Source organism: Melanotaenia boesemani, chromosome 9, assembly GCF_017639745.1.
Source record: "Melanotaenia boesemani isolate fMelBoe1 chromosome 9, fMelBoe1.pri, whole genome shotgun sequence".
NCBI lineage: Eukaryota > Metazoa > Chordata > Actinopteri > Atheriniformes > Melanotaeniidae > Melanotaenia > Melanotaenia boesemani.
Window position 1 is genome coordinate 13,790,520 of NC_055690.1, and position 15,823 is coordinate 13,806,342.

Genomic DNA, 15,823 nt, shown 5'->3' on the forward strand with positions numbered 1-15,823 from the left:
GCTTTACCCCTCCTCTTGCATCCCGTCCTTGGCTGTCAGCCCTGTGTTTCTGTCTCCCCCTCCCTCCGCACTCTCTCAACATCTCTCTATCTATCTAAAGCTGTGGTAGGCAGTGGGTGGCAATGCAAGCTCCCTTTAAATAACTACGCGGAGGCTGAGAGTGCAGGAAGCAATCCTCTTAGTGAAGCGCAGTTAATAATAACTACTGTTCGTCTGAGCACCGGGCTCAGTGATGATGACAGAGCTGCACTTGTGTGTTTTTAGTAAGACTTGAAAAACCTGACAGGTTATCAACACTGAAAAAGGATAAGGTATAAAGAGATTGACACATTACAGGAAACATCTGGAAGGCAATTAAAGGGATCAAGAGGGAGATGTTATCAGATGAATGCAAAGATGTGAATGAGAGCAAGAGAAAACCTTCTTCACAGCACCATCTTTAAACAGCAACCTCTGTACATTCTCTTATCTTATGACACAAGTTTAGAGTTTAATGTAGCATCTTAAGATCACCATTTTATATATATATATATATATATATATACCATTGTTTAAGGCTGGGCAACATAACATCATGACATGACATGACATCAATATCACAATTAATTGAACATGTTACCTCGATTACAATTAACTGGCAATTATTTTAGTACCATTTTAATTTTAGCCCTCATAGCTAACTGAAAAATTTTGTTGCAAATATTTTCATAATAAAAGAGCAGATACTGATTTTAAAATAAGTGAAAGACACACACGCAGTTTAACTATATATGGTCATTTAATGAAAAATTTTAAATACATTTAAGAGAAATCATTTAAATCATTGACATGAGGAAGATTACACGAGTGTTGGTTCTGGATGTCGTTTTGATAAATTTTCAATTAATTGCCCAGCCGCACTGTTGATAAATAACTACAAGTTTTAGAAATCCACAGATTTTTGAAGATATGCCATTTTTTGCTGATATGACATTTCTTTTAAAACTAATTTTGACAGATTGTCAATGTCTTTAGAGATACGGATATTTAATTATAACTTCACATAGTGATAGCTCATAGTTAGAATCACATGGATACAAGAAATAGACTAATTTGTTGTTTTTTTATTTGCATATACACATATTTACATTAGTCACAAGCAAGCAAAATGCAACCTCATCTGCATGTCAAAGACAATGCTGATATTTAATTTCAAACCATTTTTCAACGAATACAGATGAAATGCTGGTAAGACTGAGCTTAATCAGAGTGAAAGTATTTCTTTGCCTTTTCTGTACAGATGCCATCAACTTCATTTTATTACTAATTTATTATTATTAAAGATAAGCCTTATGCTTTTCTTTCTGATGATGAGAAGCTTCATTTTAATGATCACAATATTATGTGAAAAGCAGATGTCTTCAGCCACATGGACAATAAACAGACCCTCCAATCCCCTTCCTCTGCTGCCTCTCACTGTTCTTAGTGTAATCCTATCAGAGCTCTGTGTCCATCAGGCGACAGCCACTTGACCTTGATTACATAACACACTGTGATGGAGAAGCCATCATTGGTGCCTCCACTGTTTGGTAAACATATATTTCACTGCTCTACTGTCCCGACTGTTGCCAAGACAGAACTTACTGCCTGTTCCTGTGGTAATCTGGAGGCACAGTAGAATAAAATAGCACATAAGTGATGAATGTAGATAGTAAATTTCTTTCACAGAACAGTTTTTACTGAATGCTGTGAGAAATGAAGAATTAATGTATTTAATGGTTTGATATTAATCTGTAAAAGTACTACGAAGCTCAGCTTAGAAGTTGTTGCTGATACAGTAAATACAACATCAGGAAAAGAAGTTTACATACCATGATTCATGTGATGAAGATTACACACACACACACTCGCACAAACATATATATATATATATATATATATATATATATATATATATATATATATATATAATTTATAATAATATAGTAGATTCATTATAAATTATTACAACTTCTTTGCTTAGAAGATGCATTAAAAGCATCTATCAATTCAGAATCATATCTGAACTGAATAGTGAGGAACCTACACTTTACACTGATACTACTTACACCTAAATAATATGGTGTAAATATTAATATGTGAATCTTCATCCCCAAGCCACTAGTATATTTACTCTCTCAGCAATCCCCCCACATATCCCCAAACTACATTAAGTATTCATGCTAAGCACTACACAGTGAGCTGACTCCGAATTCAGCTTTTTCTGTAACTGTCAAGTGTTTTGATGATGAATTTCTTTTCTTTTTTCTTTTTATTTACTAGGAAAAACTCTGAGTTTTGTATTTATGTTCAGAAGTTCAAAAGGTCATCATGTAGCTATTACTTCTTCTTAAACATTTTTTACTAAACATGGGAAAATTCTAATTGCGAGCAAAACATTTTATTCCTGAAGGAAATCAGCCTGAATGGCTTCTTTCAACACTGAACAGAGTTCACTTCTTTGACTTATCCATCATTAATAATGTGGTCTGTATAACTTGTCCAGTTAGAGGCTGTCAGAGGGGCAAATGGTTATGTAATTCCCCAGATGAATAATTTTGGCTTTCTTTTCAAGCTAAAAATGAAGAAGTCAAAGTAGCGGGAGACAAACTGACTATAACCTGTTAACCTTTATGTAAAACTAAACTTTTACTTACAGTTCCGAAACATTGTTTGATGATTTTTAATCTCCAGGTGTCTTGTACGGCTTAGAAGCCACAATACAACAACTTATATGAGGCACTGAGTGTTTCCCTCTTTTACAAAAACACCTCTAATCCAAACTGGTGGCAGCAGAGGGTTACCAGGTAACCTGTCCCACTGGTACAAACTTAAGTGATAAGTGATTAAGCAGAATATGTGAGTTTGTCTAAACTGTCGATGATCATCATTTGATGCCAGTATCTCCCCATTTTATTTAGGACTGGATGACCCTAACGGCACTCTGAAGAAACATATAAATGGTGTTAATGACATACACTCTGGTTATGTCTAAACCTGTCAGGGTAAGCACAGCCAAACACAGAGCTGTGACTGTCTGCTGGCTCGCTGGATAGGATCAGTGTCAGTTCATAAAAAAGAAAACTGCTTCAGTAATCCTCACATCATCACTTTTTTTCACTTCTGTTAACTGGCAGCTTCTCCCGAAACTGTTTTCTCTCAATACACCAAGATGTTACATAAATGAACCTAGAAAGGCTTTGCTGATTATAACATTGACTGTGAACATCATTCTTTAATTTACTCCAAGTGGGCAAAGCCCCTAACATATTAAGCACCTATTAAAAGCATTATCAAGCTCTGATGGAGGTGAGGAATGTAAGGTATGTCTGTCCAGTTGAGCCAATTTTGTGGTTATCAAGTCAAAACCTTCACTCCCTCCTTCTATTCCCTTGCACACATCATTTCTTTATCTTACCCTCAAATTCTGATCTTTAATGTCCTTTTTGCTTCATATTGCTGCTGTTTCCTTGATGCTCTTAATGTTTTTACATTTTGGACAACATGGTCAGACACAAGACTAATTTGTGACTATGAAGTCAACTACAGAAAAAACTGTATGCTGTACTCTCCACTTGTCTAAGTCCATTACTAACAAGCCATCAAATTCCTGCGTAACTATGACACATACAACAGGAAGGTGAGGAATTTCCCAAAGTGCTGGAAATGATGGCTGTACTGCTGGTATGACTAGTCCATAGTATATTTGAAAAAAAATCACATTTCTGAGAGATTTTTTTAAGTTGAGCTGATCTCCACAGCTTTAATAAGTTAAAACAGTGCCTACTTTCTAGAATGGTGGGTCTCTTCTTCTGGCGCATCTTTTTAAACTTCCCTCTGAAGTCTTTGGGTGGGAATGGTTCCAGAGGTAAGCTGGCAATGCGGCCCAGGACAACCTCATCCAGTCCCACAGAGCAATCCACCTCACTCTCAGCCACATCTCTGGCAGTTCTCTCCTCTAAAGACATTTTGGATGGCAGGAAGCCCACAGCCTCTTCTTTCATTCTTCTAAAGCAGTCATTTGAAGCAGTGCCAGGTTTATCCACTCTTTTCGTGGTGCAGTTTTGAAATTCCCTCCTTCCTTTTTGCCTGTTAAAACCTCTTTCTGGGAGCTGTGCAGCAAATTTCAGCTGTGCAAAGATGCAGCCAACGTTGTCAGCTTCAGTCTCCTAATGTGTTTTCACCCTTGCACTTGTCAGGGCAGTTCAGCAACTTACAGTAAAATTCATGAATTGGGCAGGTATTGGATTACTTGGACAGCCCCTCCTCTTTTCAGCAAAAAAGGCAAGAGGCAGAGAAGAGAGGGGCAAAGAGGGCGGGAGAGGGAAAAAGAGGCTGCTCTGACAGCGACAACATCTCTGTGTACTGTATGTCCACGAGGCTTGAATAAATATCCTGTATTTGTCTTTCAGTCCACTCATCAAAGTCTAAACAGATATTTCTTACTCTTGGTGGAACAGAGGTGTACAACAATTTCTTCTCAGATAATGTTTGACAAACAGCCCACAAATACTGCACAAACATCTTAAAATTCTCTAAAATTTCTTCCATATGAAGACATTTAAATGAGATCTGTGTGTTCATCTTTCTAAATAGCTGTGAAGATTTCAGTTCAGAGAAACGTTCCCAGTTTGCAGCTTATTCTCAATTTAATCCTTTTCACCACTGAAATGAACACAAACTGGACACACCTACAACATGAACCAGTTTTTCCTAGTCTGACCTACATCAGCAAGACAAACACCCAGTGTGTGACAGAAACATGAAGGCGTATTCTTTTTAGCAAGAAATGTCAGTTCGAACATGGAACAATCCGCCTGCATACTCATGTTTCTCTGTGCAGCATTTGTGTTCTTTAAAGGTTTTCATAAATAAAAAGAAATATGTAGCCAACGCACTTAAACAAAACTTTAAAGATTTACTGAACATACAAGACTCAATTATGTCAAAACAATAACTGCAGCACAGCAGCCTCTGGCAACGTGTTTTCCATCAGTGTCATGAGTTTTGTAGTTGCCACCTTTCATGAAACCTGTAGCCTAAGAAGGTTGCCTAAGGACAACATTTTCTATGAAACACTGCGAGTGAACGTTCCAACAAAAACAAGAAGTTTAATTCATCATGTTTCAACCTCTCTGGCAGAGTTGTAGAGTTGAAATGACACCTACCTGTGTGTCTGATTATGACCTACCTCAAACACCCACATGTTGGCACAGTAAATAAGAGCAAAGAACAAAGGCATGTTTTTCTGTTTAGTGTTCAAGAGGTGGATCTAAGTCATGAGACAAAGGACAAAGAAAAAAAACACGATGTCTATGTACTGGTCTACAAACGAAATACATGAATTGCATGAAATAATAATAACAATAACAATAAAAAGTCAATATGATCCAGTAATGAAAGATATTTCTTAAATATATACAAAATAAATAGACTTAATGTTATTCACATCAGATTTGATTAAAAGTGTTTGAAAATTCCCAGTGATATCAGGAAACCTGAAACCTCACAGATTCTAAGTTACTTAGACAAACTGTCCTGTACTGTAAGATAAAGTAATAGTGCACCCTCTAGTGACAACTGACACTAAATATATTTTCTAGTTAATTTCTGCTATCGAGGACTCTTCAAACGTGAAACAGCAGATATAGAGACATATGCCACATGTTTTAAACACCTGCTTGCTGAGTTACAGCAGTCTATAATCTGACCCCGACTCCAGCTGCAGCAATCTGTCACCACGCCAACCACACTTATCATTCTAGAGAGAGGAATGCCAATTTTTCTTTTTTTATCTTGTTTTTAACAATTATTAATGCCTCATTATCTACTACTATCTACATACCTATAATTACTTACAAAAATTATAATAAATATTATGCATTTTTATTGACCAAATAAATTGCAACAAATTACAAATATGTCTTAATGTTAGAAAACACTCACACTGAACTGTATTAGTGGTATAGCACTTTAAAACATGTATTTGTACCTTCAGGAACTGCGAATGAGACATAATCTTACTTTCCAAGTAAACACCAGGGGCAGACATATAGTCTGCCTTCAGTCTGACTTTTTATTTTATAGTTTTTATTTTATAGTATCTAACTTGTGTCATATAGTGGAGCAGAGGACTGCCTGAAAGAAACTGAGTTATCACTTTGGCTGAAACCAACACCCTCTGGTGGAGCCAGAAGGCTGTTTCCATGGTGAGACACATTTAGATTTGCACTGGCAGAGCAGAACATGATGAATAATTTATGGATATCAGGCCCTAATGTTAGCACAAACCAAGTGAAGGTTAACTCCAGCAAAGTTCTACGACTCTAGAATAGCCAATCGTGCATGAAAGGAATGCAGCACAGTGAAGGAAGTGATCCTGGATGCAGAAACCAACACTTTTCCATGCTAAAGTAATGGAATATTGGTGTGTATAACGATCCCATGGAGGTGAATTTCACTGAACAGCTTACTTTTATAAGTTCAGAGAGAACCGAGCTGTTTAAACATCCCCAAGTTTCATGTTAAATGGAACGACTACATAATGACAACTTAATGCCAAATGGAATAAAGTTACTTAAACAACTCTTCGAACTTTTAACAACTTTTACATACCAGCTATCTGATACTTTTTATTTACCCATCTCCATATTTTACATAGATACCTGCTCATAACAGCTACATAAAAACAAAAAGCCAGCTTCCACAGTGAGTAATTATTGAGTGGGTTACCTATTCTGGACACTGCTCTGGATCAGCACACAAAAGGACTATTCAAGGGCTGCGAACAAGTCGACAAATGCCACCTGTTCCCTGACCTGCTTGCCTATTATCACCCTGATGAAGAAGGAGCTTCCACCTGAACACATACAGCCACTGTGGCCTCTGAAATGAGAAGAAAGATGTGATGAGTAACCTGCATATCTAGTTACATTGAGATGATAATGCTCTTATGCATCGTGCATCAGTTCTTTGGAAGGAAAAATATGAATTGCCCTTGAAGAATATTAGAGTAAATGTGAGCACACACTTACTAAAAAAGAATATATTTTTCAATTCAGTTTGTTTTACCACGTGGGTACTCAAAGGATTTATCTGAGTAAGTCAGATGGATCATAAATATGGAAAATGAAATCCATGCTGATTTGTGTTGCGAAATATCTCACTGTATCTGCTGCCTACAGGGAAACACAGTCTGTCTGGCCAGGGAGGCTGAAAATCATTACAAGGATTCTTCCTCACTGCTAAAGATGCCTAAACAATCAAGAGCTGTTGGTGTTCATATTAACATGCACAAAACGTGCCGAGTTTGAGTTTCCACGCAGTGACAATGATGTCAAGTCACTTTAAGTCAACTTTATGGAAAAAGAAGTTTGTTCAGTTTGCTTTGCAGCAACAGAACCAAAGAAAATAGCAGGCAGCGACGTGTAGCATGAAGCTAGGAGACATCTGTAAATCTCAGAGTGAGTCTTGTCAAATAAATAAAAACTGACACAGTGACATCTTTCTGATTAAAGCTCAGGAGAGATAAAAAAGATCAAGACTGTTCTTTAAGCTTGTGCTTGGCTTATGCAATAGATGGAAGATGCAAAGTTATTCGGTTCTGTGTAATGTTGCTGTAAAGTTCAAACTTTATTTAAGTGAAATTCTATTTTTTTCAATCAAAAATAGACTATAATAAAAATGTCTGGAGTTGTCTTAACCCTATTTGCCTTAACTTTTCTTATATCTGAAATTTAGTTTCAATGTAATGATGGATTTTAATCAGAGACAGTTTTACAGACAAATGCACAAATCAAAAGTCAGGTTTGGCAAAGCCTTGCTCCAGAAACAGATTAGGAAAAGTAAATATATTAGTTTATAATCCATCAGATTTTAATGGGAGCTGTAAAGTGTAACTTTTATAGAAGGGTTACAAAAGCAGGCTGGTTCAGTTCTCCAGTTTGCCCTTTTGACATAAGGTAGAAAAAAGATCACCATGAAAAAAACAAACAAACAAACAACAACAACAACAACAACAACAACAACAACAACAACAACAACAAAAAAACAAACAAACAAACAAACAAGGCAGAACAATCAAATTCTAACCTGAAAAGCTTCCGTCAACCCGGGAGTAACAGACTCAAGTAACAGTGCTGGAAACCCAACCAGCATCCCTTTACGTCATCCTGCAATACAACATTTTTCTTGGTAACATCGTCATATGTTTTTATTGCTTTATTCCTCTTATTGAAGGAATCAGAAGGTTGGTTGGCATCGGTTTTCTATATTTGCCAACCCATTATTTCTGTTTGGTTAGTTTCTATGTATTTTTATTTTTAGGTAATGAATACTGGATGGAAGCTCATGTTGGGTTTAAATATTAACTGTTACTTTCACTTTAATTCCGCAGATGTCATACTCATGGACTTTGGAACTGCTGGGAAGACATAACTTAAATTGGCTTGCTTTTAAAAAGACGAGGAAACATGTTTTGTGATATTTAGGCTTCATGTTAATTACAAACAACGACTGGATTCTTTATAGCTCTTCCTGTTGTGAACAAACTTTTATTTTAAAGTCAGAATGGACCCGAGCTGCTTCAAAACTGCACAATCAATCAATCAATCAATCAATTAATAAATAATCTGTTTCCTGGTTTCCAAACCGGACTGAAGTAACAAGAAAAAGCTGAAAGTATGGTGACACGTACCTTCGACAGCAGCAGGTAAGTTAACGTTGCTTTTGTTTAGTCCATCCCAACTTCCCAAGTAAGTCCAGGTTTGAGCCTCAGAATCCCACCAGGAGCTCCACTTGTCAGGATGCACTCCTCTTCGTGGATGACCCTCCATCAGCTCCGCAGAAACAGATTCCGCCCCCCAGCAGCCAACCGCTCATGTCCTCCTGAATAATGAAAAACATGCAAAGCCTCGCCTTTCTTCAATCTGCTCGATGACCTGGTTTGGGGGCACGTGAGCAGCTTAGACACACATCTGCTGCCTTCTGTTTAGTTTGAAAGCTAAAACATTTCAAATATTGCATGACATACATACCAGTATTACAGTTTTTGCACTGAGGTTAAATATTAAACATTTTATTCTGTAGTTTACCAGATTCAGAAGAAAAGGCAAGTATGGTCTGATGCTACATGATATAACTGTAAGTGTTCAGATGTGTGCTTTAGATAAATAAAGCCAGTATTGGCAGGAGCAATCACTGAAAGAATAAACTAAAGTCATCCCAAGCCTATTTCCCGCAACATTGGCTGACTTTTTGAAATGTAACTTTTAAAAAAAACTTATTAAATGCTATTTTTAATTAGTGAAAAATTACAAATGCAACTACTCTCATAATAACTGAAAAGGCTGTAAAATGGGTATGGAGATTTTATAATCTGTAAGTAGCTAAGTAGCTATAAGAAAATCAAGCGGAGTCGGTCTAAGAGATGAGGGCAATAGTCAGTCCATGTTTTCTTTGATAATGGGCCAAATTTTTTTTAATGAGCAGGTCTGGAATACATAAGTTTAGCACCTGAGCTGTTTTACTGAACTCATGCTGTTATAATAAAACGGGAAATTAGTTTGGCCTTATCTTGCTTAAATAAAACAGACAAAAAATAAAGAAAAAGAAGAAGAAGAAGAAAAGAAAAAAAAAGGAAAAACAGTCATTCTAAATGCCCACAGACCCAAAAGTTGTACATAACCCACTTTTATTGTTCACCTTTTAAAGATACACAGGTTACCAGTGAAGAGTACACACATGCATCGTTCATGCTATCAAAGATGCTTTACCTGTGCTTTGGTTCTCTTCAAGCTAGATGATCTTGGCTATAGGTGGCATCAAATGATTTACAAAAAGTGTTTTAGCTTTTAATTCGTTTGACCAAATGACAGTATCACACTCTGTCTCAGTATGTATTTATTTATTTTTGGTAGCATTTTAACTTGGATTTGTGGATTCAACAACAAACTTCTAACAGTGATGTTTAGGAGTGTTCTTGTCCCCATGCAGTGGTTTCTAAGGTTTAGATTTAAATGCATTACTGCCTCAACAAGGGGGACCTTGAATGGTTGAGGAAATTAAAATTTAATTAATCAAAACAGATAGCCATTTATGCTTCATAGCATCAACTGGCCTGCATTCCCATGGCGTTACATAGTTGTTTTAAAGGCACAGTGTTTAAACATCCTTTTTCCAAACTACATGTAACACAGCTTACAGTCTTACTTTTTGTTCTAGCTTGTAGGTATACTGTACACACTGCATCAGTAGCACCACATGAAATCCACTTGGCAATATTGTAAAAAAAAATAAGATCAACTTTTGTTATCGAGCTGCACTGCAGAGTTGTTTAAAAAGCACAGCATGAAATACTTACCTATTACCTGCAAACAGAATAAGAGCAAACACAAATACAGTGAGATGTCATTTGTAAGGGAATGGAGGGGAGCTGTAAAATTGGAAACTATCAGGGAAATTATTTTGTGGAGAATCCAGCAGATGGCGTCAAAGAACATGTTTTATTAAGCAATGACCAAGACAAGTCCACACATTTTGTATTCTTTAGTTTACAGTGATGCTTTAAGAAGAGATGCATAAGAAAGAGAGAGAAAGAAATAATTAAGAGATAAATAATTCAAGGTTTGTGATGATTTCTGAAACAGATTTTTGTAATGTGAAAACTCAGTCTCTGAGTCACTGTTGTTGATGTGAGCAGGCATAGTTCAATGGCTGGCCATCAACTCCTCCAACATCATTGTTTAACCACTCAGAGTGAGCATTTTACTGATGTGAGAGGATTGTATGCCCAAGAGCTTTATCCAGACAAAAAAAAAAAAAAAAATGCTTTGTCAACCGCATGCACACGCTACAGATGATTGCAATGACAGCAGAGCACTAAGAGCAGCAGAGAGGTGGTGAGCATCAGGTACAGTTAGATAAAACCTAAAAAAATATATCTTGTGTTTTTTAGGAGCAAACTGACATTTGATTTTTAATAACCAACATTTTTTATGACAGATTGGAAAAGGTTTTTATGTACTTTGTGTGTGTGTGTGTGTGTGTGTGTGTGCTCTAAGATGAGCCAGGTGTTCATTGCAACACACTGGCTGTGGTGGTACTTCTGTTAAGCTACTGAACGATGAAATAACACGTCAGTACCACAGTACAAAAGAGAAATTTCAAAGCAGTTGCATAACTCAGCACCACAGCTCTGACCTGATCCGAATGCTCCTGTCTGATTTCTTCGAGGAAAAGAAAAATTCAGGATAACAGAGGATGTGTATGGCTGTCACATAGCTGTGCTTTGATGCACATGCAGGTATTTCTCAGTCATCTCAGATGAAAGTGTGCTAGCCAATTAAAAAGAGATCCCAAAACAAGTTTAGAAAGCCATGGCCCACACAGACATACATAAAATCACATTTTCTTCAAAGTAATGCTGCTTCGCTTTGCACAGGAGGGTTGTAGGTTCAATACCATCTTGACATTTTGCAGTGGTACTTTGTAGCTGCTGCTACTCCTGAAGCAACTCCATGTAGAGAGATTTCTTGCCATAACATGAAAGCTTTCAGCTTTCAACTGGCTCCATAGCTGAAAGGTTTAGGCGGGATGACCCTTAAGTCATGCTTTGGCACCGTTAATGGAGGATACAAGTCTGCTTTAGAAACCTTTGAGCTACAGCACAACTGATCGGTCCCTCAGAGGGAACAGGCTGCAGAGGGAAAAGGCACTGAAGCGGCAGGTCAGGGGGAGTGTGGATCAAAGATCCAATGTCTTGCAAGGATGCTCTGATTGCATAGTTTGGGCTGTGCTGCATGACTCTACAAACAATATTGATGTGGCCAAAGACGAGCTGTGCAGCTTCACTGAGTTCTGCTGAGCATTTCAACAAGGACACACAGCAACAATTTGGTGTCACAGACCTGTGATAGATGAATTTCTTTAGAGCATATGGATTCTGTTTCAGATTGGTCTTTTCTTTCTCTGGATTTAACAGACAGTTAAAATACTGCACTCTTGCAACCATGAAAGATTTGAAACAAAAAGTTTTATTAATGTTGTTCTACTATAGTCAACTGAGATTTTCTTTTAATTCCTACCTGAAAGAATCTTGGATTATAGTGGTTTCTTGGAGAGCAGCTTCAAAACAGTAGATGATGCTGTTACCGAATAGGAGTAGAGAAGACGTGAGAGTGGATAGGTATAAAAACTAATCAAAATTTGACAGAGCCTGTGATTTTAACCATAATCTCAATGCTGACATATAGCTGGTTGATGGTTTTAGACAGATGGATATCCTGCATGGTTGGCATATAAGATTTAGAGAGATATAAAAACATCACTTTATATTTTAATACCAACATCTTACACGCTAAATACTAAAGAAAGGCTCCCAGTCTCTGACTTTTTGAACCATTTCCAAAGTCTCACTTGGCAGGCTGACAGCTCCATAAGGCAGCAACTGTCAATGCAGAGAGACAAAAAGGAAAAAGGGTAAAAGATCTACAACGACCAAACTTCAGTGATACAAAAATCCTTATTTATATGTTTACTGTCAAGAGTTCATTGTCTCACTTAGAAAGGGTGGGGCAAGGCAGCTGGATATTTTTATTCACAGTGCTGGAACAGGTAAATATTGCCTGAGCAGGAATCTGTGACAGCTTTATGTGGCATTAAAACTTTTCCCCTTGTTATTAAAATGTCACCACAGAAAAATTTGAATTCTCCAAATGTCAAGGAAACTAGCCAATGCTTGTTTTATTAGCTCTTTCAGCATGGATTAAAATGGACCATTACTTATGAAAGAAAGGAAACAATTCTAACCCATAATTCCTTGGAGCTGTGATTTTGATAGTAATGGTTGATCACACACACTGATTACTGTGGATAATTATAAGGACAGTGTGGTGAGTAGGCTGGGCCAACGGTTTCGGTTTTGTGCCTTTTTCTTTCCTTTTTAAATTACAAACATTTATAATAAAGTTATATTTCCCATTATATCTTTACATGATAATAAATTATATATATAGCCTCCATGTAACATTGTTAGAAGAGGCATTCGATGAAGTATTTAAAGCACTTTTTGTAGAATATTAATTGAAGAACTGTCTTCAGTGCTGCAGATCTGCATCACATGCATCATTGTCAAAGAAAAATGATGGGATTTTCTTTTTCCTTTTCTTTTTCTCTCTTTTACTTTTTACATTTTTTTAAAACTATTTGACCATATCCAACCATTCATATTCACTTCTAAGGTCAATTTAAAATAGAAATGAACCTATCATGCATTTTTTGGGTAGTAAGTGGAACCTAGGAGTACCCTACTCTTGCATGCAGGGTGGTAACATGTATACTCCACACAGAAGTCCTAAACAAGGAGTTAAACCAGGGATTTTCATGCTGTGGGGCGACAGAGCTAAATACATCACAAATTCTTCAAACTTAGACAGTTTTGACCTGCATGAACAAATGCAACTTTAGGACAGTCTCCAGTGCTCTCTGCTCTGATCAGCCTGTTTCAGTAGCCTGAACAGGCACTGCCCCTCATTCTGCATCTAGTCTGTTTAAATCTTAGTCAGCTTTTAAATAAAAAAATAAACAAACAAATGGTTAGCAGCAGTGATTTAGAAATAATTTTAAAGTCTTGTTGCTACCTTTAGGGCTCTGCATTGACTAGGTTCCCAGTTTTGTTTTCTGTTTTCTTGTTTTTTAAATTCTCACCAGCCCCTCCTGTTGTTCCTTCTCAACACTGGCACCAAAACTGTGGGAGTCCTTTCATTGTTCTAGACACTAGATAAAAGAAAAAAAAATCTATTCTTTTTTTTCCAGAGGCAGCTTTTGTTTGAGCTTCTTATGACATCATACTCTTTTAAAGTATTTTATTTTTTCTTTGTATTATTATGTGATTTATATGAAAATGTTTCATATGAAATAAACTTTACTTTGTCCTAAATGGTGGACACATTACTGGTCACAAGCAGTTGGCTTGTATTTGTCAGTCCTGGAAGCAAGACTCCAAACACATCATCAAATATTACCTAAAGTTTTTATACACATATGCTGAAAAATTACTGCATGAAATGTTGCCTCCCAAAACCTTTGACATCTAATGTGAAGACAGAAAATTTGCAGCTTGTGCTGACTATTGCAGGTCTGATAAAGTACTTTGTCATCATCACAGTGACCTTTTGTGATAATGCTACCCAAAATTTACTTTATATATCACATGTAGTGCTTAATCTGCCAAATCTGATATCTGTATAAAATCCCACTAATAATTATTGCATATATTAATAGAAACTTTTTAGCATAGTTATCAGTGACAAATTCTTCATAGATGGACCTGATAATCATATTTGAGAGGGTATTGAAGTATAGTGATGATATTCAATTAAAGGGAAACATTTTATAAAGTCTAGATAAACCAGTTAGAATTGATTTATTTGCAAATCAAGGGGTGGATAGCCGCATCAATGGTTTCCTTTTATGCACATCTAGCCTCTTGGCAAAGGCATGCTGCAGCCCTGTAACGCCAAGAGGACTATAATGGGTTTTTCCTCCCCTCTTTTAGTTTAACAACAAACTGCCAGTAGCTGGTCAGAACATCAGTGGATTTAGACCTGTCTCATTTGAGTGTGGTTTACATGGTCAGCATTTTACACATGTATCAATGTTTCCTTGAGGAGATTTGGAAAATTTCTAGTTTTAGCTCATTTTTTAGCTGCATATAATATTTGACATGCTGATGAAAAGCCATCTTCTTCTCAAATAGTTGATTCTGAGACTTTAAGAGGAGCTTAAGTCAATCTATAACTTTAGCTGCATTAAGCAGGACAACTGTTATTAACACCACATTAACCTTTTTGGCAACCCAGTGTTTCACAGACACAATTTCACATCCTTGAAAAAATAAATAGATAAAACTCATGCCCGTAGACATGTTTTGGATCTTCCCACTTCTTTTGAGTCATAGACTTTAGATTTTTCTATGTGTTTGGCATTTACATGAAATAAAGATGAATATATTTGAGTAAATGTTTGTAGGCACCGTGAACAAATCCAGCTCATTCTGTATCACTTGGTGTTGAGTGTCACTTTACAAAGATGATTAAGTGTTGCCTGCTTACTGCTACATTATTTTATCTAAAAACTATAATTTGCAGTCCCTGCTCAACGCATCTAATCTTTTATGCTTACGTAATGGCTGTTAGAACTATTTTTCCTTATCTTCTCTTTCTTCTTTGTTGTAGTTTTTCTTTTTGTTCATAGCAGTTTTTTTATTATTACTGATTGTGTCAAATCTGTTGTGTCTACTTATACTAAATAAAAGAGTTTATAAAAAGCAGGACATCAATATGAAGAACATCATTGCCACTGTTAGGACTCTGTGAGAAAGCCAAGATGAGTTCTGTGCATCATTCTCTTGCTTCTCATGCTTTTGTACATCATCTCCCATCTGTCTGATTTCAATCTGTCATCTGCCTCCTAATCTTCCCAGGAGGGATAGCAGACCCAGGCTTGCTACAAAAGCACGGAGGAAGGCAACTTGTTAATCTTTCGTTTTTATCAAAAATGTTCTCCTCTGGAAGAATCACACACCATACTACAACACAAGCCTGTGGCTGGAGTAAAAGATATCACTAAAATTTACAAGGTCATGTCAGATCAGTTTTGGAGAAAAGTTATTTTACCTGTCTTTAAACTGACAGGCAGCCAACACTTGTCTCAAAGCACAAAAATACAAACAAATAAACAATCATGACCACATATTGTTGGAAAGGATGAACAAGCAGCTGATAATACCTGTCCACAACTTATAGTC

At 36.7% G+C, this 15,823-nt stretch overlaps 2 protein-coding genes across 3 annotated transcripts in view; both read right to left on the reverse strand.

The window, feature by feature from the left end:
• frya (furry homolog a (Drosophila)) overlaps positions 1-4,202 on the reverse strand; it is a 39,257-nt gene extending 35,055 nt beyond the window's left edge. Inside the window, exon 1 of the mRNA XM_041993833.1 lies at positions 3,806-4,202. Coding sequence (XP_041849767.1) covers positions 3,806-4,022 — 217 coding nt within the window. The 5' untranslated portion in view covers positions 4,023-4,202. The remainder of the gene's footprint in view (positions 1-3,805) is intronic.
• b3glcta (beta 3-glucosyltransferase a) overlaps positions 1,875-15,823 on the reverse strand; it is a 118,830-nt gene continuing 104,881 nt past the window's right edge. Inside the window, exons 16-17 of one of the 2 annotated variants that reach the window (XR_006011423.1) lie at positions 4,701-4,709; positions 1,875-1,885 (exon numbers count right to left, since the gene is read on the reverse strand). The gene's annotated coding sequence lies outside the window, so the exon portion shown is untranslated. Of the gene's footprint in view, positions 1,886-4,700; positions 4,710-5,952; positions 5,966-11,205; positions 11,211-15,823 lie in introns of those variants that run through there. The other variant, XR_006011422.1, reaches the window with a different exon arrangement.